The sequence below is a fragment of the Somniosus microcephalus genome, unplaced genomic scaffold, assembly GCF_052327205.1.
Source record: "Somniosus microcephalus isolate GS21.2 unplaced genomic scaffold, FLI_Smic_1.0 unresolved_chr6, whole genome shotgun sequence".
Lineage (NCBI taxonomy): Eukaryota > Metazoa > Chordata > Chondrichthyes > Squaliformes > Somniosidae > Somniosus > Somniosus microcephalus.
The window spans coordinates 30950197-30973645 of record NW_028225184.1 but is presented as its reverse complement, the minus strand read 5'-3'; the positions used below and the strand labels follow the sequence as shown (position 1 = coordinate 30973645).

Below are 23449 nucleotides of genomic sequence, written 5' to 3'. Positions count from 1 at the left end.
GGAGTAAGGATACCGATCAGCAATGATCGAATTGAATGGCAGAAACAGGCTCGAGGGACTGAATGGCCTAGTTCGATTCCTATGTTCCTATATGCTAATTATGGTGTGGTTTGCTGAAGTGCTCACAGTATTCCAGGTGTAATATATATCTTGCTGAGGTCGAAATTGGTTGACCAAACAGCCCCCGATACTGAACTATATTGCCCAGAGTTTTGCCCACTCATTAAGGTAGCAATGTCCCATTACAACGGTCTGCTGCTATCGCCAGAATATACAGCTTAGTGCCGTCAGTGGAGTTGGATATCTGGAACTTTATTCGTTCCTGTAACTCATAGATCAATGCAGTTAAAACACGAGGCCGCATTACAGAATCCTGGGGACACCACTTGTCACTTTTTGCCAGTTAGATTACAGACACATTATCGCTGCTCTATGATTCGTAACTGCTAATCAATTCAGTACCAATGTCATTAATTTGTCTTCAATTCCATGCGCTTTACCGGACAAATGCTCGACTTAATATTACGATGACTTATTTTGATCTAACCTGTGTATAATTTTGTTAACAACTCAAGTCCCTTTTTATCCAGCTTCCCTGGCATTCCACTCTCCTTAATTTGCATGAATGATTTATTGGTGAACAATCCACAGCGGCATTCTGTGCCTCTCCTGGCATTCTCTGAAAGGTCTATCGAGATTTCTGTCAATCTTTTCATACGAGCAGCAACGCCCACTCCTGCTCCTGCTCTGTTGCTGATCACGACACCCATCACTCTTGCTGAAGCCTAATCACACAATCTATTTATCCATCCCAGTCAAGTAATTCACCACTATCCCCTTGGGTTGTTCAATGTGTCAACCAGCACCGCTACCAATTTCCATCCGGATTAATTGTTCACTATTATTATATATATGTACAAAGTGTGAAGTGGAAGGATATACGTGGATCAACATATGTAAGTGAAATCAGGATAACACTTACTACGTAGAAACTAATTTCCAAAATGGGGTTGAAGAGCAGAGGAATCTGGGGGAACAGGGCACAAATCACTAAAATTTGAGACACAATTTAATTAACACATAACAAAACAAAGAACGCCCTGGGATTCATTTCTTAAGGCAGACCACATTGGAGCACTCTCAACAGTTCTGGTCTTAATATTATAAACTGGATATAGAGGCACTGGAGAAGGTGCAATGTGTATTTACTACGATGATATCAGACCTGAAATAATGCAACTATCAGAAGAGATTGAAAAGGCTCGGGCACTTTTCTCTAGGTATATAAAGACGAAGGGGTGATGTGAAAAAGCTCTTTAGGATTATGAACGGGTTTGATAGGGCAGTTGTAGAGAACATTTTTCCACTTCCGTGGGAGACCAGTTCGAAGGTCCATCAACATAAGATCGTCATTGATGAATCTAATAGGGAATCCAGGAAAAACCTCTTTACCCAGAGAGTAGTTAGAATATGGAACTCGCTAGTTGAGGAGAAGGATATGTTGATGGGGTCAGAAGGAGAGGGTGGGAGGAGGGTCGTGTAGAGCATAACAGCAGACATGGAATTAATGGGTCGAATGACCTGTTTCTGTGCTGCCGTATAATGTAATGCAAACAAACAAGGCAGTTGCAATCCATGTGGGTGATTGCTGAATTGCTTTGATCTATTGGCTTTGCCTGAGACTTGACTCACAATGGCAACATCATGAACCTCGCCGAAGCCTCCCGACGTGCTTCCGCATTCTAGCACCTGTGGTAGCACTGTGGCCCAAATCACCAAATCTCAGCGCAGACTCTACTCTTGCTCATCTGTTACCTACACTTACATTCACCCCCTCAACATGATCCACGCTCCTGGTCTCTCCACAAGACATAGTTGCCTTAAAAACTCCATTCCCATCCGAGTCTCTTACGAAGATATGCTTTCTCTCTTTCATCCCAGGACCTGTTCATTGAGCGACTCCTTGTCCTCAGTGTTTTCAGTTCCCATGTCAGTTTCTCTCCCCACCCCGTGTGTTCGGAGCTCGGCTGTGTTCCTAAACCTCTCCCTCCTTTAATACCCAAACCCACCATCACCTCCCCTAGAACTTTTCATCTCAGTACACTCCTCTATTCCTAAGGTCATCCACTCAGCTGCCTCTGATCCTTCAACTCCTTCCCTTGCCCTGCAAAAGAAACCATCCCCTTATCCCGCTCACCCTGCCCTGAACTTGAATTGCATTTTATTTCCTATTATCTCCCATCTCCCCATATGCCCTATCCGAACTCGTTCTGAGCACGAACACCACCTCCAACTCCCTTGACACAAGAGAGCACAAGTACCTCCCTGCTCTGCAGAAAGTGCCAGGGAATATTTACCATTCACCTGTGAGGAAGGTAAGGACCTCGGGTTAAAGTTTCATCCAAGGTTTGGTATCTCCACAGTGCATCACTCCCTCAGTACTGCAGTGGGCGTGTCGGCCCAGATTATGAGCTCCAGTGTTTGGAATGGGGCTCGAACCCACAATCATCTGACTCAGAGATGAGAGAGTGATAAACACTTACTGCACTGAACTTCGCACATCACAAAGACGGAGAATTCTAAGATGTTTCTCCACTCGCTTTGAAGAGTTATCCCACCATTTGCTTGCAACTTTAGATGCCCTGAGAAGTGCATTAGCGCCTTCTGTCGGCGAACAACGCCATCACAAAAGCAGGTCACTAACATCAATCCCTTTCTATTTCGGTAGAGCATAAATTCATAGCATGATACCGTCTCTCAGGAACAGAAGTAGTCCACTGCACCCATCATGTCTGTGAAAGCTGTGTGAAAGAGCTGTACAATTGTGTCCCACACCCCAGGTTTTAAATTAAAGCTGGACATTAGCGCCCTTCAATACATGTCCAATTGAATCATGAGTGTTCCGGTGGAATCTGTATCCAGCACCTTTTCACTTATTGCTTTACCAATCTTAAAATCATCTGAGTGAAGAAATTCTCCGCCGGTCCCTTCTTGTTCCTTTCTCAATTATTTTAAGTCACTGAGCTCTATTTATGGACCCAGTTTACAGAGGATACAGATTCTCCCTATTTGCTCAAACTTACCCCTCTTAATTTAGAATACACCAATAAGGTTCTCCCTTAACCTTCTCTGCACAATCGCAGATTCTGCAATCTCTCCACGTAACTGAAGTCCCTCACCCCCGGATCATCCTGGTAAACCTTCACTTTACCCTGCACAAGTCCTTGACATCGTTCTTAAAGTTTGGTGCACAGAACACTACACTATACTCCAGCTGCCAGCAAGTCAATGCTTTATAAATGTTTAGCATGATTTTTACCGTAGAACTTCAGCTGAAACCTGAAATTACCCTGAATGAAGAATCTGGCGTGTATTTACCCGGAGAGAACATCACAATTACCTGCAATGGCGACATAAATTCCCCGGGTAGCGATTATACCTTTTATAAAGATGGGGGCAAACTTCCATTTCCCACTACCAGCAGAGTGTCTTACATTGCGTCAACCAGCAGATATCAGCAAGGAGATTACCAGTGCAAGTATGGATACCTTGTCAACGAGCAATGGACCTGGTCCTCACTTAGTGCCTCGGTGTGAGTAACAGTAACAGGTGAGTGAGACGGGCAGCGTTTTTGCAATATCACAACTGGTAAGTTTTTTATTTATCTGGAGAGACTAGATGAGATGATTTTGTACCTTAAAGCTGAAAAGAATAAGGGGCGGCTCAATAGAGATGTTCAAAATTATAAGGGTTATCGACAGAGTAAATAAAATAGAAACTGAACCAAAGGCACAGATTTAAGATCATTGGCAAAAGATCCAGAGAGGAACTAAAGAGCACTGTGTTACACGGCGAGATGTTGTGATCTGGAATGCCAAGCCTGGAAGGGTGCTGGAGACATATTCAATAGCAACATTCAAGAGGGAATACATTTTTGATGCATAGTAATGACCTGGACTTGGTTATACAGATCATAAGTCTCAAAGTTGGCAGACGAGAGGAAACTCGGAAATATAGTGAGCAATGAGGAGGACAGTAATAGACCTCCGGAGGACAATTACACAATCCCAAACCAGTGACCTCCACCAACCAGAAGACAAGAGCTTCAGGTGTATGGGAACACCATCACCACAAGGCACCCCTCCCACTCTCAGACCATCCTGACTTGGAAATATATTGTAATTCCTTCATTTTTCACTGCATTAAACCGTGGAACTCCCTGCGGGAGCACTGTGTGAGCACCTTCCCCACACAGATTGCGTCGGGTCAAGAAGAATACCCACCCCCATCTTCTCAAGGCCAACTTGATATAGGGAACAAATGACGGCCTTACCATCAGCGGCCTCATCTGGAATGATTCAAAAATATTTTGGGACCACCGAAATAACTCCATTATTTGAAATGCGAATCCGCAGAGTTAACGTGGAGGTTCAGTAATCTTACCACGTGTTCATCTTCGCTAAATTAGCAGAAATAGCGATGCCCAATTAAGCATTTTCCTTGTTCCGCCTGTATTCCAGAGTAAATTTTCTGGCCTAATATCTGACTTTGGAAAGAGAATCGAAGCTGATTTATTTTCTTTGACTCTGCCATTTGATTTCCTACATTTCAGCTGTGACTTGAGCTCCAAAGTATTACATTGTCTGTGAAGCGATTTAGGAGTTGCTGAGTTCCTGAAAGGTGCTATATAAATGCAAGTTTTCTCTTGCTTTTAATCAGGTCCCGAACTCCACTTTTGTGGAATCTCAGTCCCCAATGAAAGGACTTCCCTCCAACGTAGCACAATCACTTTTGAGTGAACAAATGACATGAACAAGCGCAGATCTATTTCTAATTGTGCTTTCCGTTAATTTTACCTCAGATCCGCTAACAAAGCCAGTGATGTCTCTTGAACAACCGAGTGGGGTGTATGTAGTCGGAGAGAGGGTCACCATTACCTGCAATGTGACCGGAGATTATCGCAATAAAGCCTTCTACTTTGACAGAGATGGCCCAATGCTGTCCTCTAGCCCAATCGTAACAAAGGGCAACATTGCAACATTCCTGATTACACAGCGTAACCAAAGAGGGCGGTACCAATGCCAATATGGAATCTCCTTCAATGGAATGCAATTATTTTCCCCGCTGAGTGAGGCTATTACGCTGACAATAGTAGGTGAGTAACAGGGGGCAGAGTTTATTAATATGTCTATGCAACATGCTTGGTATTTTCAAAAATCCATGTGTTATTCACAATACCAAAATGAAATGTTTAACGTTAGGAGAAAGGAATAAAAGCGAATGGCCTTTGATCTCATTGCTCAAAGCTTGACAGGATCCGTGTAACAATGGCCCTGAATACACCGCTGTGCATCTACGGTTATTAACAGCAATACTGAGATATTGCACCTGAAATTTGTCTCGGGTGGAGGAGCAAAAAAGACGAAAGTGAATCGGCTGCACGTTTTTACGCTATCCGATTCCATTGTGTGTGATATTAAACCTACTCGCTCAGCAGAAAACTGGCCGGTGGTCATTTACATTGTCCTGGCTATATCCAGCTCACAGCTTACAGCTCATGGTGGGCAATTGTGAGCAAATCCACCAAGCGGGAAAGAGCTTGTTTCGGGCCGGTTTCACGATTTACACTCCGCCCGATTTTACCATTAATTCACTTCAGTACAACGTAAAATCGGGTCGGCTGATTGGGTCACAACCTTTCGGAAATTACTTTCATTTGACTTCAAGGAGAGTATAATAGTGTGGGGTGAAAAGCGGATTGCAGAACCGTTCACGCCCGGCGGGATATTGATTTCTTGTTATCCTCACAGCTCATCCTCACAAACCATTAATATCACTTAACCTTCTGGATCAAATATTTGTGAGAGGGGAGATGGTCAGAGTTACCTGTAGAGCCCGATCTCCATATTCAGGGAGCATGTTCTATTTGTACAGAGGAGGGCAAAATAATCCAATCAAAATGGTCAAAGCCAATTCATGGGAATCCGCGATCATCTTTGACATCACGGACAGCATGGGGACTGGGTCAGAAGATTACTCCTGTGTGTATAAGGGAACAATGTCAGAGCGGCAGATAACCTCAGACCGAAGTGATACCGTGGAGGTAACGGTAATGGGTAAGAATCAATTTTTTCACTTTAATACAATCGGATATCACTGCTTGTCTCTCACATAATGACAATATAGGAGAATGAAACATATGGCCTGCGGTAGCATTACATGGGCGATAGCGATTTGCCGCTCATTTTATGACCCGCCTGATTATGTTTTCCATTTAATTATGTGTACAAAATCAAATTGCGGCCGCCTGATTCAAGGATCCGCCTAAGAAAATGTTTATCACTAGAGGTTCGAACAATCAACGATTAGTGCCACAATGACAGCAGGGATTTAACCCCACTGAGTGTACTGTCATCTCAAGAAGCTCTGCAAGCTTACAGGAGAATCTGCGTGCTGAGATTTTCAATAAGATCTTGATATGCACGATATTTTAATCTAATTATCTCGTGGGTTTCCATCTCTCTCCCTGCATTGCATTTCGATAGTATTTCAATTCCACGGGACCTTCACCAGCCAGAACGACAAGGGCAACATCCGCTCCAAATTCACATCCACATAAACACTGTGACTACTAGAGCTGGTCGGAGGCAGGGAGTTCTGTGGCGAGTGTCTCACCTCCTGACTCCACAAAGCCTTTCCACCATCTCTTTGCACATGTCAAGAGTGGGATTGAATACTCTCCACATCTCTGGATGAGAGCAGCTGCAACTCAGGAAGCGTGACACAATCCAAGACAAAGCAGGTCACTTGATTGGCAAATTATGCAGCACTTTAAACAGTCACTCTATCCACCACCGGCACAAAGTGGCTGCAGTGTTTACAATCTACAAGTTGCACTGCAGCAAGTCACCAAGACTTCTTCGGCAGCACCTCCCAAACCTGCAACCTCTCCCACCTAGAAGGATAAGTGCAGGAGGCGCATGGGAACACCACCACCTCCAAGTTCACCTCCAAGTCACAAATCAGCCTGACTTGGATATATATCATCATTGAGATCCCAACCTTGCGCTTTACATGAAAATCCCCAGATGCATTTCTAATTGTACTTTCTATTTATTTCACCACAGCTCCGCTAACAACACCAGTGATAACTCTTGATCAACCGAGTGGGGTGTATGTAGTAGGAGAGACGGTCACCATTTCCTGCACCTTGACTGAAGATTATCGAGATAAATTGTTCTACTTTTACAAAGATAATCAATATCTGCAATCCTATCAAAATATCAGAAAGGACAACATTGGAAAAATCCCAGTTACCAGTAAAGGCCAGGGAGGGCGGTACCAGTGCCACTATAAAACCTCTGTCAAGCGAAGACGGTTAGAATCTCATCGTAGCGAGTCTGTGACGGTCACTGTAGCAGGTGAGTGACAGGGATCAATGGATTTTGTATGATTTTATCAAGCTATTGGAATTTTTATAAAATTATGCTTTAATCATTGGAACAACATGAATGTTTTAATATTAGGATAGAGGAAGAAACCGAATGGGTTTTGAACCTATTGATCAATTCTCGAAAGGATTCATGTAATTCTGGACCTGTGTTCAATTGATGTGAATCCATTACCGACAAAGGGCATTACTGGAGATAAGGCGATGAAATTAGTCACGGGCGGTAGCTCAAAACGGGCGCTAGCGATTCGGCCGCCCGTTTTCAGCCCTGCCTGATAAAGCTTTCCATTTAATTATGTGTATAAAATCGAATCATAAACACTATGTTCAAGGATCCGCCTCCAAAAAATTCTCCCACTTCATGTTTAAACTTTAAATTTTATTGCCACAATGAAAGCACAGCGTGTGGGATTTAACTCCACTGAGTGTAGTGTCAGCTCAAGAAGCTTTCCAGATGGGCTGGCCATAACAGATTACAGGTTTCTCTGTCCGAGAACAGAATCTGCGTGCCAAGACTTTCAAAATGATCCTATTATGTGTGATATTTTAATCGAATTACTTTGTGGGTTTCCATATCTCTCTCTTCATTGCATTTCGTCAGCATTTCACTTACACGGGACCTCCACCAGCCAGAAGGACAAGGGCAGCAGATGCATGGGAACAACATCCACTCCAAATTCACCTTCAAATAAACACAGTGGCTACTAGAGCAGGTCTGAGGCAGGGAATTCTGCGGCGAGTGTCTCACCTCCTGACTCCACAAAGCCTTTCCACCATCTCCTTGCACAACTCCAGAGTGTGATTGAATACTCTCCACATCTCTGGGTGAGAGCAGCTGCAAATCAGGAAGCGTGACACAATCCAAGACAACGCAGCTCACTTGATTGGCAAATCATGCAGCACATTAAACATTCACTCTGTCCACCACCGGCGCAAAGTCGCTGCAGTGTTTCCCATTTACAATATGCACTGCAGCAAGTCACCAAGGCTTCTGCGGCTGCTCCTCCCAAACCAGCGTTCTATTCCTCCTAGAAGGACAAGGGCAGCAGGCACATGGGAACATCACCGCCGAAAAGTTCCCCTCCAAGTCACACACCATCCTGACTTGGACATATATTGCTGTTCCTTCATCGTTGGTACGTCCAACGCTTACAATTCATTACATTGTTGTGCACTTTGACCACACCGGCCTCACTAAGGTTCAATTAGAAGGCCACCCACACCTTCTGGAGGGGAAACTAGGGATTGACAGTAGTTGCTGGACATGCCAGCGACAACCACAATGGTATATATAAAAATAATTGTGTGCTCGCAAAAACGGCTAAATTATTTCAAAAGTGTGACACTCAAAGCCTCGCTTAGATTGGTTGCTCACTGCCTTCTGTTGGCGGGTGTATCATACTTGCAGTGGTACCAGTCGCTGCTATGGGAATAATGAAGACTTTCACTCTCTCTGATCTCATCTTCACCTTGCTAAAGTAACAGCACTGGGCATTTCAAAGCAACCATTTCCTTGTTCCGCTCGCATCCCCGAGTAAAATCTCTGGCCTGAAACCGGACTTTGGACCGAGAACTTGAGCGGATTTTGGTTCTTTGGCACCACCATTTGATTTCCCACATAACAACAGCGAATACACTTCAAGATTACTAAATTGGCTGTAAACTGCTTTGGGACGTCCCATGGTTATGCATGGCGCTAGAGAATTGCAAGTCAATCTTTTTTTATAATCAATTCCCGAACTCCCCTATTGCGGAATCTCTGTATCCGTTGGGAAACTGTGCTTCAACACCGCACAATCATCAATGAGTTCCCAACCTTGCACTGCACGTGAAAATCCGCAGATCCATTTCTAATTGTACTTTATATTTATTTTACCACAGATCCGCTAACTACACCAGTGATATCACTTGATCAACCGAGTGGGGTGTATGTAGTAGGAGAGGCGGTCACCATTACCTGCAATGTGACCGGTGATTATCGAGACAAATCGTTCTACTTATACAAAGATAATCAATACCTGCAATCTGATCAAATGGTCAGAAAGGACAACATTTTAACAATCCCGGTTAACAGTACTGACCAAGGAGGGCGGTACCAGTGCAAATATGGGACCTTCGTCAATGGAAGGTGGTTAGAAACTCAGCGCAGTGAGTCTGTGATGGTCACTGTAGCAGGTGAGTGACAGGGAGCAGAGGATTTTAGTATTTTTCCAGCACTCTTGGTATGTTTATAAAATCATGCTTCTATCACTGTAACTGAATTAATGGTTTAATATTTGGAGAGAGGAATAAAACAGAATTGGTTTTAAGAACATAAGGATATAAGACACAGGAGCAGGAAAGGCCATTTGGCCCTTCAAGCTTGCTCTGCCATTCAGTAGGATCATTCGCAATCTTCTACAGCATCTCCACTGTCCTGCACTATCCACATATCCCTTGATTCCCTTAATATTCAAAAATCTATCTACCTCTGTCTTGAATATACTCAACGACTGAGCCTTCACAGCCCTATGGGGTGCTGAATTCCAAAGATTTATCATCCAGTCAGTGTAAAAATTTCTCCTCATCTCATTCCTAAATGGCCGAAACCTTAACCTGAGACTGTGGACCTTGGATCTAGACTCACACTTCTCCACATTCTGTTCCATTTGCCCTGTCCCTGCCCACTCACTTTGCCTGTCTATATCACCTGGAAGCCTTCTTGCATTCTCCTCACACCTTAAGTTGCACCAGCTCTGTATCATCAGCAAACTTGAATATATTACAATTGGTCCCCTAATCCAAATCATTGATGTAGATTGTGAAAAGCTGAGGCCCAAGCAAAGATCCTTACATAACCCCACTTGTTACAGCCTGCCAACCCGAAAATGAATCTTTTATTGCAACTCTCTGTTTTCTGTCCGTTAACCAATCCTCAATACATGCAAATATATTATCCCCAATCCCATGAGCCCTAATTCTGTTTAGTAACCTCGTGTTTGGCACCTTATCGAATGCCTTCTGAAAATTCAAATACACCACCTCCACTGATTCCCCCTTATCAATTCTGCCATTTACAACTTCAAAAACTCCACCAGATTTGTCATACATGATTTCACTTTCATAAATCCGTGTTGACTCTGTCAATGCTATTTGTATTTTCTAAGTGACCTATTACCATTTCCTCAATAACAGATTCGAACTATTTCCCTACTACTGATGTCAGGCTAACTGGCCTGTAGTTCCTCGTTTCCTCTCTCCCTCCTTTCATACATAGTGGGGCTAGGTTTTAATCTGATTCCTCAACTCTTGACAGGATTCATGTAACATGCCCTGCAATCACTCGCTGTGCACCTGCTCACCGCAAAGGGCATTACTGGAGATACTGTGACATTCCTCACGGGAATTAGCGTAAAACAGGCGAAAGCGAAACAGCCGCCCGATTCACACCCGACAGATTTCTGATTCCATTGCAGGCAATTGAAATGGAAATCCGGCGATGTGTAAAACGTGCTGATGTTGAGCTATCGCCTGCTTTAGGCTACTGTACAAGACGAATTTATACTCCATTGCGTCTGAATGTTGTGCATTCAATCCCGACGAAAAACATGAGCTCACAGTCCATGGCGACACTTGTAGGGTAACTTTAACCACACCCTCCAGGTGGAAAAGAGGCAGATAGGGATCGACCTTCCATTTTACTCTCCGCCCAATTATACCCTCCATTGACTTAAATGGAATCTAATATCGTGCTAGTTTACCATTGTCCCTGTGACTGAGTACTGAGGGAATGCTGTTTGATGGAGCTGAGAGATTGGATATTTAGCGATGTGAAGACAACACATTCTGACAGGGGGCGGCCGGCTATCTCTTAAAATCACGCAAAATCTGACCCTGATTTCCAATTTTACTCACTAAATGTCTGGAACTACCACAGTGGAATGTTTAACGTCAAATGGCTTCTTCCTGCCAAAGTTTTAACTCCACTGAATGAATGGTCACCTCACGAAGCACCGCCAGTGTGGGTGGCCTTGTCAGATTACAGATTCTCAGTCAGATAACCGAAACAGCGGAATGAGATTTACAAAAACATCCTGATACGCAAAATATTTTAACTTAAGTACATTTAAGGTTTCATATCCCTCAATGGATTTCGTCTGCACCTCGAAATCCCTCGACTTCCATCATAAAAAAGGACGATGGCAGTCGTAGCATCTGAACAGCATAATCTCCTAGTTCCACCTCCAAGTCACACACCATCCTGACTTGGAAATATATTTGGCGTTCCTTCATCGTCGCTCGCTCAAAATCTTGGAAGCCCATACCGAACAGCATTAAGGGAGCATAAATGGGTTAAAGAAGAAGACTGACCATCATCTTCACAAGGGCTACTGGGTTCGGGCACTAAATGCCAGCCTTGCCAGCGAAGCCCACATCCTACAGCCGAGCAACTCTGCACTGCCTGATGTGAAATGTAAATCCACACAGTTTATGGGAGTTGTTCACTCTTTTTATTCAGGTTATGTCTCGACTAAGTTAGCAGAAATGTGAATTTCAAAGGAAAATATCTTCTCCTGGTATCAAAGATGGAAATTTCAGCGATAAGCCCAGATTTTGGAACAAGATCCCCAACTGATTTATTTTCTTTTTGAAACCATCAGTTCCCTTTTTGTCGAATCTCAATTGCCGATACGAACATTTCAATTAAACACGTCACAATCGTTATTGAGTTACCAGCCTTTCATGGCACAAGAACATGCAGAAATCCATTTCTGTTGTTCTTTACATTCATTTACCACAGATGCAGTAACAATACGAAATATATCAACGTGGAAGAGTGTGACATGATATATTTGGTACGAAGAACGAGGAGAGACAATAAAAACTAAAAGCTACAACGCTAAAGTGTATGTGTAACCAGAGAAACCTGGAGGTATTTGTGCACACATTGTTGAAGGTGGCCGGGCAGGTTGACAAAACGGTTATACAAGCATACGGGATCCTGAACTTCTTAAATAGCAGCATAAAGTACAAAAGCAAGGATGTCATAATAAACATTTATAAAACACTTGTTCGGCCTCAACTGGAGCATTGGGTCTAATTCTGGGCACCGCACTCTAGGAAGGGTTGGAAGGCCTTAGAGAAGGGCAGAGAAGATTTACGAGGACGATTCCGGGGAGGACGGACCTCAGTTACGTGGATAGAGTAGAGAAGCTGGGGTAGTTCTCCTTAGAGCAGAGAAGGTGGAGAGGAAGTTTGATTTGTACAATCAGACCTGCGTCCCCTTGTTACCTACCTTGCTGTCACTGGAAAAACGTTCTCCTTATTTAATCTATCTAAATGCTTCATGATTTTGATCACCTCTATTAAATCTCTACTCAACCTTCTCTGCTCTGACGAGTCAATCACAGCTTCTCCAGTCTCTCAATATAACTGAAATCCCTCTTCCCTGGAACCATTCTGGTAAATCTCCTCTACACCATCTGTAAGGCATTGACATCCTTCCTAAAGTGTAGTGCCCTATTCTGGGACACAGTATTCCTACATGGCGTCTAACCAGTGATTCCTACAGCTTTAGCATATCTTCTTTGACTTTGTAGTCTAAGCCTCTGTTTGATACAGCTTTTCTTTAAATGTAACCTCAGCCTATCCCGCCACATTCAAAGACTTGTGCATGTGCACCCCAGGTCCCTCTGTTCCTGCACCACGTTTGAAATTGTACAATTTCGTTTAAACATTCCCTCTTAATTCTTTCTACGAAATTGTGTCACTTCACACTTATCTGCATTAGATTTCATCTGCCATGTCTCTCTCAATTTCACCAGTCTCTCTATGTAATCCTGAAATAAAAACAGAACATGCTGTAAATACTCAGCAGGCCAGGCAGCCTCTGTAGAGAGAGAAACAGTGTTAACGTTTCACATCGATGATCTTTCCTCAGAACTGGAAAACTTAGAGTTATAAAACATTTTAAGCAAATGCAGAGGCAGTGAAATGGGGAAGGGAGGAAAGATCAAATGGGAAGGTCTGTGTTAGGTTGGAAGGCAGGAAAGATTAAATTACAGTAGGTCTGATTGTACAATGCAAAAGGAGATGGTATGGGACCAGTAAAGAAACAAAAGCTGGGTCTAGAGGAAGTGTAAATGGGAATAGCAGAATCATGTCCCCTTGATGTGTGTTGATATCATTCTCACGGCTCACTATATTTTCGACTGTCTTGTCTTCTCCAAACGTTTCAGTTATCCCCTGTGTACACAAGCCCAGCTCATTCATATTTTGGTTCTCAAGAATAAGTCTATATTGCATTTTGAATCGATGGTCACTACTTGTTCCTTTCGAATTACAGGTCTACCCAAACCAAATATATCAATGGATTCCAATGTTCTTGTGAAGGGTGGAGAAGTCACCTTTAACTGTACAAGCCCACGGGAGCTTCCTGGCATCACATTTTACTTATACAGACATGGAGAAACGAATCACTCGGATGTCCAGCATGCTGCTGCAGGGTGTAATTCTCTCACCTTCACCATCAGGAATATAGGTCATTCCGATGGAGGAAGTTACACCTGCCTGTACAAAGCGGATGTGAGCGGAAGGCGGCTAACATCGGCTCTGAGTGACCCTGTACATATAACTGTAGGAGGTGAGTGAGATTCACAGAGTCACTGTATTTATCGGACCCCAGCACAAGGGGTGCTTGCATCATAGTTAGTCTGCATCAGTTGTTCTGTTTAAGGATTAAAACTGGCATGTAAATGACATCAATATGTTAAAATTCTTATCGGATGTTGACTCATAGGCTGCCCACTTTACACCCCGTCATACAGGACTGAACAGGTGGGCGATGTGACATTGCCCACTTTTACACCAGTGCTCGAATACCCTTTGACTCTTATTCCATTAAGTGTTTGCTACTTACTGCGTGACTGATGGCAGAACTAAAGCGCTAACCATTGGATGGTTTTACTTCTCCAACTCCGATTAAAAGTTTGATTCACTCGCTTTCTTCTGTAGTTCCTCATCGATTCTATAATAGTGCAAGATTAACCCTAGGGAAGCTGAGAATAAAAAATATTCACGTTACCGACTTTAACAAAAGGTCATTTTAACCTGGTAAGCAATAAGCAAAACAAACAATCTGCTGTTTGAAATATACAACAGTTCAGTCGGCGTCTGTGGAGAGAGCAGGATGTTGTGACAAAGGTCCGCGCCTAAAAAATTAGCTCAACTCATTCTCTCCTCGCATGCGCAGTTTTGACCCAATGACCAGAATGAAACTTACAGAATGAAACTGACTAATTTACGTGCAATCTGTTATATTTTTGCCGCCAGCTGGGAACAGTCGCTTTGTCCCAGAACACGGTTAATATCCAATGAAAGAATCAAAGAATGAACGAGGCAACTAATCAATCGAACAATGAGAATCAGCTTCGTGCTGCGTCATGTTCTCCCAATGCATTGTGACGTCAACTGCATGCCAAACCCCCGCCGACTTTATTACTGATTCGCTGATATTGCAGCACTGATTTAATGCGGGTCATTTATTATAAAAAACAGAGGAGGAGAGAACGACTTTGAACATCTGAAGCACGTTTTCGAAACAGTGAAAATCCAAGGAACCGCTAACATTAAGTATCGCGAGTGTTGGAAATGCTATGCCATTTTATGTGAAGAGACAAGGGAATCTGAGGTCGTTCTCCTTAGAGCAGAGAATGTTAAGGGGAGATGTAATAGAATGGTTCAAAATTATGAGGGTTTACGATAGAGCAGATAAGGAGAAACTGATTCTACTGGCAGTAGGGTCGATAACCACAGGGCACAGATTAAAGATCACTGGCAAAACACAGAGGTGAGATAAAATTATTAAATAAATAAGCGAGTTGTTGTAATCTGGAATGCACTGCCTGAAAGTGAGGTGGAAGCAGATTAAATAGTAACATTCCAAAGGGAATCGGACATATACTTGAAAGTGAGAACAAAATGCAGGGCTGTGGGGAATGAGCAGAGGTGTGATACTATTTGTATAGCTCTTTCACAGGCACGATGGGCCAAATGGACTCATTCTTTTCTGTGCAATTCTATGATATTATATCAACCTTTTAATTTCTTATGTATTTTTTCTGCTTTGAAATTCACTCCGGATCCACTGCCTATCGGTGGCTTCTGTTAAGCTGCAGATTATCTATTTTTTGTAGAAACTGTTGTTTAACTTGGTTACGCTGTGTCCCTTTACCTCACTTAGATAAATCCTTTGCACTGGAGGCTGGTGTTGGCTCTGCTGTGGGTCTGATTCTCATCTTTGTTCTGTTGGGTGTGTGCTTCTGGAAGAAAGGTGGGTTAATCAACATGCATTATCCGTTCATTACAGACACGCAGACCATGCTTACTGCCGCCTCTCCATGAACACAGTACTGACAACCTCCTCCAACCATCTCCCACTTCACCCATAAGCTCGGACTGTAAATATTTGGAAATCGTTGACTGACAGGCGAAATAGCGAGGGTCGAAGCAGAAAGGGTCCTGGGTAGAAATGCGTCTTTGGTGGAAGCACATAACGGGAGTATTTTAAATAGCCGCCTGTTATTTGCTCCATCCGATATTTAGTATCATTGATTTCAATAGAATATAGATTTTAACGTAGAATGGGCGGCTCAACGCTACTGCTAATTTTGAGCAACTGCATTACTGGGGTACAAATGTGTCTTACTTGATCGTGCAAGATGGATGATATCGCATTTGCCACCTATGGTATTCCCCATGTATGGAACTGAATGTCCTGTGGGGTGTAGAACTTGCAGAGTGAGCGATACCGCCCATTTTCCTTTACCAGTCAAGTGGAATTCCAACCCACAGTGTCACATTGTAACGAATGAATCGAAAAACTCGGTATTCTTAGTCTGGAAGGAGATGGCTGAGAGGTGATGTTGTGGAGGTGGTTAGGGTAGTACATGAGTATGGAGGAGGAAAATCTGCAACACAGCAATGGAGATGGGCGCTGTGTACAATGGAAATCCTGCCTGAATTCGACCGTTTCCCACCGGTGGGTTAATTTAAAAGTACCCCCTTCGGGTTCCTTCATAAAACATTGGTTGGTTGTGTCGGGACAGTTATGGTGCTGGGGCACAGGTTTCTGTGTCCAAAAGACCTTTTCAGCTCATTGACTCTACTCTTATTCCTATTTTGCAAACCATTATTTGGCTCAGATTTCTAACACTTACATTTTCTTCTCAGGGAAGTGGAGAAGCAGCAGAGAAATGAGGTGAGATCATTGACTGTTGAATTGTCAATTACAACCACACCTGGCCAAGATAAAACTCAGATGCAGATGTTCAGGAATAATTGTACCCTGTATACTTCACTTCCTTTTCATATTAGAAAGAAACTCCCCCACTCACACTCACGCACACACTCCAACACGCAATTAGATGTATATACATACATACACTCACAAATTCATATACATATACACAGACTGGTATACATAATCACAGAAATTCACACACAAGGACACATATATTTTCTCATACGTTCAGTGAAAGACACAGATACACGCTCATAATAAAGCATACACTCATTCTCAAACACACACATATTAAAACACACATACACACACTCAAACACACAATCATAATAAAACACACACACACTCAAACACACACACAATCACACAAACTCAACTATATTCAAACACTAATCCAGGCAGTTTTCACTTACTTCAGTAATTTTGTTTGCATCTGCACTACATCCCTTTAAATGTGTTTTTGTTCATTATCTCATTAAACTATAGCCTTTCTCATCTGGGGATCCCATATTAACAACAGCTCAATGAGAGATGAAATCCCTCTTTGTGCTCCCTGAATCGATATCGCGAATCGGTTTGTGATGATTTCATCAAATTCTTATTTTTAGCCCAATGGAAATTCTGCTCGCCAAAAAGATTGTCCAACGGGAGGAAATATTCACAAACTATGTAATGGTGCCACTCCACATGGTGAGAGCAGGAGAGAGGTCCTCATTAATCACCCTAGATGTCAAACTAATCATTAGTTCCAGGGTAACAAGGAATAACCTGGCCTGGGAACAGTTGGATAAACACATGTTCCAGGACGTGGGCAGAGAGATACTTCTACATATAACATGGGATCCATGTCTGAAATCCAATCAATACCTGTATCAAAAATTTAATGATCTGTGCCATCGAAAATAAAATGATTAATTGACGATATATGTTGTTTTAAGGAACACAGCGCCTCCTGGTGACCAAAGCAGTGAGACCCTAACATGTAAGTTCAGTTTTGTATTCGTACATCCAAAATTCTCCTTTGCATTTAGCTTTTCTTGCAGTTAACGAAAAGGAATGAACACAATATTATTGTTACATTTCTAGTAACCGTTTGTAGACATTTTATTGTATTAGCAAGCCAACTGTGAATCACATATACTGTCAATCATTCTGAATCATTTAGTGAATCTGACCAAGAATCAAAATAAACTCTGAATATATATTTTCATCATTCAATGAAAGTGATTTTTCAGACAGGGAGTGATGAGGGAGTGTCGTCAACAGATGCAGAGAGGATAGTCGGAAAGAGGTCGCTGGACCCGGCACATAGATGTAAAACAAACCCCTTTTTTATTCCGACCCACTGTGCTAATTTGTTTCTAATAGGAAATCTGATCATGCATTGTTTTAAATATTTATATATTTACAGTACAGTAGTGTAATAGATGGCAATTGCTGAAGCAAGTGGAGTCGGTAATAGCATCACAGGTTTTTGCAAACATGCTGAGAAGCTGCACCACGCCACCACTGGTGGATAGATGTAATTACAGTATGCCAAATTTCTGTCGCAGATTTTGATTCCACAAGTGAATCAAGCAGAGGAATTTATCATGAGCAATGTGAAGCAACTAATTACAATCGGAAGTGCGATTTATAAAGAGCACAAAAGATTTGTATGGTATTGCTCATCGAATTCGCAGTGCAATAGGCATGTGGAGTCCGGGCTATGTAGAGTCTTCAAGTGCAGCATTGCAGGGTCATCTTCTTAGGGTGTCAGTCGGAACCGAGGATGACTTGCTTCCACACTAAAAATTAGTTCTCAGGTGACTACACGCTCTGTCAAAGGTGGGGCAGACGGTGGTTGAAGGGGTGGGTTGCTGGGCTGCATGGGTTGACGTGCGCTCCTTCCACTTTTTGCTCTTGTAGGGTAGTGGATTACTGGACCGGGGTTCACAGATGTAATTGAATTCCAATGTTGGCCGTCTTTCCCTTTTGTACAATACTTCACGTTTTTTTGTTATTTAATGTTAAATAGCAAAACCCTTTCAAAGATGTGAAGCTAACACATTGGGTTAGGAGGAGCATCGAACTTCTTCTCCAGTAACGTTTAATGCGTTGTAGTGCCACCCGTGGTTAGATGGTGTAACAACAGTGTGAGACATTTACATATAAAGTTTCCAGAATAAAGGATCACATAGGTTATTATAATGAGAAAAGATTGAACAAAAAGGATGACAACATTTTTACAACAGCAAGTAAGATTTTGTAGAGAGGTAGCAACATGCCTGTATGATGTAAATATTTCGGAATCAAGTGTTTCCTTATTCAAATAGCTAAAGTTATTATCATGGATAAAAATGCATTAATATTCAACAATCGAGAGTTTAGCACTCATTGAGATCACAGGACAACTCTAGATTAGGCAAGCTATCGCTGCATCAGCGATAATCCGAGAAACATTAAGTCATACAGTGAAAATCTACTGCCCATGTCGAGAGAAACCTCAGCCAACCCATCCACTTCCTGGAGAAACCGAGGAATTGAGAAGAGAAACTCAGCATAGGAGGTGCATTCACTTCCTAGTGGATAGTCAAATACCCATTGGTAGTTGCCAATGGCCAGCTAGTTCCCACTATTGAGTGTGGAGATGGTGTCCCATCCATATGATGATAAACAAAACCTCCATAGGAATAAAACTCTTTAATAAAAGAGGGAAATGCTCTAAGTATTTAAACATCAATCCATTTGTTATTGTGTTTTGTTTTGTTTAGATGCTGTTCTTAACCTGCAAACATTGCCGAGAGTAAACGCTGTAAGTTAAAAATGCACTGGGATTTTATTTTTCCATTGATGTGGACTTTTATCTCGCTCATTCCATCTCCTGGAACGATGTGTCCAAATATTTGTTGCCTTCTCCAACAGAGTTCTTCTTCTTTTGAAATATCACAATTGCCTTGTCCAGTAATTAATATACATGAGGACAAAAATGTTTTTGATCACACTTCAATATGTCTTTAAACGGCGACAGAATGATGTCCAATGCAGAATAATGAACGGATCTCTATTTTTCTAAGCGGATTGAACAAATGTATTTGCAATAGAACAATAATATTTGAGGGGTGAGGTGTAGATTTCGGCCCGCTATAGGAACTGAAGGGAAATTACAGAGTTCAATTACCACGAATGCAGCTGCAAACACACTCCTGTACAAGCGAATCTAGGCAGTGTACAGCATTTACAGTTTAACAATTGGTTAATATCTGGAATATGCAGAGCATTTTGACATAAACAAGACCATTTTCTATTTCACCCACTGAACCAACATGCGGTTTCCACGTCTTACACACAACATCCTAGTATCCCACCTGGAAAGTTAAGTTGTTCCTTCATTTTCCGATGCTGTCAGAGATAGGCGCTGGAACTTTTGGCTTAGAGTGGGCCTAAAACAGTGATCTGGATTCAGCCGCCCATTTTACACCTTACTGATGTCCCTTTCCATCGATGTCAAAGTGATCGGTGGCCGAACCCTTATCGTCCCTTCAGCACCTCTGATCAAGTAGAAAATTCCTCCCGCTCTCTGTTTCCATCATGTCCTGTTGCCCTGCTGCTGCTCGAGTGTCCCTTCTTGTTTTAAACAAACAGCATTACCTGAGGTGAAAACTTCATCTGCAAATGTAACCGTTAGCAGACAGTTAATACCCTTTAGAGCAGTGCAATATTCCCCGTTTAATACTGCTCACTCCAACAACGCTGCTTTTGACATTTTTCGGCTTCTGCCTTGGAGCATCAGCTGATAGAATTTCGCTGAACTGTTACCAGAGTGTAGTTGTTCGATTGCATTTCTGACCATTTGCACCATTCCTTTCAGAGTCAGCGAGACACCGTCCAAAACCTCGGTGAGGACTGCGTCCTCTATGCAGCAGTGAAGCTCTAGAAGACCAGGCACATCCATCTCAACAGTACCGGACAATGCCATGGTCATCAGCATTTCACCCATTAAAATATTATTCAGCGAGACTTTGTGTTTGCAAGAAGCCATCTATAGAAATGTAATCTGTGAGAAATGTCTGACCCCACTCCAGGTATTTAGTTTACTTTGTGCGTAATTTAAACAAACATTTTAGAACATGGTAACCAGGAGCCGGCCATTCAGCCCCTCGAGCCTTCTCTATGGAATGAGATCATGGTTGGTCTGAACCTCAACTCGGTTTACCCGGTTTGTGCCTAATCATTTGATACGCTGACCTAACAAAACTTTTCAATCCCTCTCTCGAAATCTCCTATTGTCCCCCAGCACAGAGCCTTTCTGCGGGTAAACTTCTAAATTTCTACAAAACTTCGCGTGAAGATGTGCTTCCTGAATTTGCTTCTGAGCGGCCTACCTCTAATTTTATAATTACCTTGATATAGATTTCATTACCAGAAGAAATAGATTACCTATAGCCAACCTATCAGATAGTGTAAACATTTTAAGAACCATGATTAATTTACACAATAATCTCCTGTACTCAAGGGAGAACAATCCAAGTCAATGCAACCTATCCTCAGAATGTAACTCTCTAAGCCCCGGTAACATTCTGGTGAATCTGCGCTGCACCCCTTCCAAGGCCAATAGATCCTTCCTGAAGAGCGATGACCAGAAATGACCGCAGTATTCCAGACCGGGTCTGACCAAGGATTTGTACAGCTCAAGTTTAAATTCCATCCTTTTTGCCATGTTCCTTGAGATAATTGTGACTGAATCGCTGTTTCTCTGTAGCCGGGCACAAAATGCAAACTTGGCCCCCAGTCCATGAATTTGAATAATCGATTAACCACCGGATTGGGGGCTATCAATTTCGCCAATACTCTCGGCACCACCTTGCAGCAGGAGGGTAGAAGCTGTGTTTTAGTAAAGTAAAACTTCTTACTAAGCTTGCACATTACAGAACGGACCTCACTTTGGGGAAATTAGAATAGATCAGGAAACTTCATGAACATCTTTGCCCTCTCCGCTACTGCTGGAGTTTCCTCCAGGAAGTCAATTCTGCTCTAAATAATTTGGTGTAAAATATGTTTTTGCTCTTACTGCCTGGGTGCTAAGTTTCACCATAGCAGAGCGCCGAATGTTAAATCTGGCGCAGAGTATCGCGCGCACCTTGAGGAATGGGATTGACTTTCCTTTCACTGATAAAAACGGGGTTTATTATGTTAAAACTGTGCGATTCCCCCCTGCCCTGCCAGAGTTTCCTCTCTGCGCTCTGCCCGGGTGATGCTTTGTTGCAGGAAATAATTATAACTGTTAATGGCATGGAAGATGATTTAATAGCTTTATAATAGCATATGCATTTTAGCGTACAGCAATGTCATGTGTTCAATATCTGAATAAAGGCATTACAATTTCGCAGAAGTCTAATTACACAGTAGTGGTGTTTGTTTATTTACTACAAGGTCCCATGAGGTTTGAAAGTCCAATAAAAACAATTTGCATTTATATCCTTTCCTTAAACGGTCCAAGGTGTTTCACAGGAAGGTAATCAGAAAAAAATTGAGATCGAGGTATCTGAGAAGATATATATTCCTTGGCTCACCTAGAGTGCAAAAATCAATCTGTCTCAGCCTTGAATATGCTCAACGAATCAGCATCCACAGCCCTCTGGGGTAGAGAAGTCCAATGATTCATAACCCTCTGAATGAAGTTATTCCTCCTGATCTCAGGAATGAATCTATTGATCCTTCGTTGCACCACTCCTAAGGCATGTATATCCTTGCTCCGATAAGGAGATAAAAATGGCTGAGACGTTAAACCGAGTCCCCGCTTACTTTCTCAAGTAGGCATAAAGTATCCAATGGCACTATTCGATAATGCGCAGGGGAGTTCTCCCCTGTGTTCTGGACAATGTTTGTCTCTCAGCCAACATAACTAAAACAGATCATCTCCACCTCATAACAACAGAAAATGCTGGAAAAACTCAGCAGTTCAGGCAACATCCGTGGAGAGAAATTTGAGTTGACGTTTCGGGTCGGAACCATTTTTCAAAATTGGAAAGAAAATAAAATCGATCGAAGGCAGGACTGCGATCGACAAAAGAAGTAAAAGAGACAATAAAAGGTATTCGAAAGCAAATGAGATGGTTATAGGCTGGTGGAGACAAAAGACAGCTGAGATTAGGTGTGAAGTGAACTAGCAGGCAAGAGACAGCTGCCAGGTGAGAGGGAGAAACAGAAGGAAATGCGGGTGGGAAGGAAGACCCAAAACAAACGGGTGGAAAAAATTATATGTAAAAAAGTAATAGGGGACGAGGTTATGATCTGAAATTGTTGAACTCGATATTGAGTCCGGAAGGCTGCAAAGTGCCTAATCGGAAGATGAGGTACTGTTCCTCGCATTGCACTCGTGGGACATTGCTGTGCACAAATTGGATGCCGCATTTCTGACATTGCAACAGTGATTGCTCCTCAAACGTACTTCATTTGCTCTACAGTGTTTCCTGAGTTCGTGAAATGGAAGACTTTATTTTTTCTTTCGACTTTAACAGGGTGGAAATACCTTGCCCTTACTAAAGCCCCCACAAAACATACTTTCCGCCCTCTTTCACGTCCACACATCTCCACTAACGGGCGGGTAAACCTATATCGCTCATGATACACTAGCTCCCAAAGATAAAATTACAAACGTTGTGTGGACCAGCGGTCAGCGCTTTGTAAAAGTGAGAACTGAAGATTGGGCTGAAATCTGAACTGTGATTCAGAAAGTG

General features: G+C 42.6%; 1 protein-coding gene across 1 annotated transcript; it reads left to right on the top strand.

Annotated features, from left to right (window-relative positions):
• The first annotated feature begins 3450 nt into the window (after positions 1–3450).
• On the top strand, positions 3451–22093 carry LOC147087164 (Fc receptor-like protein 5). Its single transcript, XM_085978072.1, has 10 exons — positions 3451–3592; positions 4862–5155; positions 7128–7421; positions 9332–9625; positions 13776–14072; positions 15672–15761; positions 16661–16688; positions 17669–17712; positions 19484–19524; positions 20581–22093. Exons 1-10 carry the CDS (start codon positions 3451–3453, stop codon positions 20644–20646), a joined length of 1590 nt encoding a protein of 529 aa, XP_085834198.1. The 3' UTR covers positions 20647–22093.
• The last annotated feature ends 1356 nt before the right edge of the window (positions 22094–23449 follow it).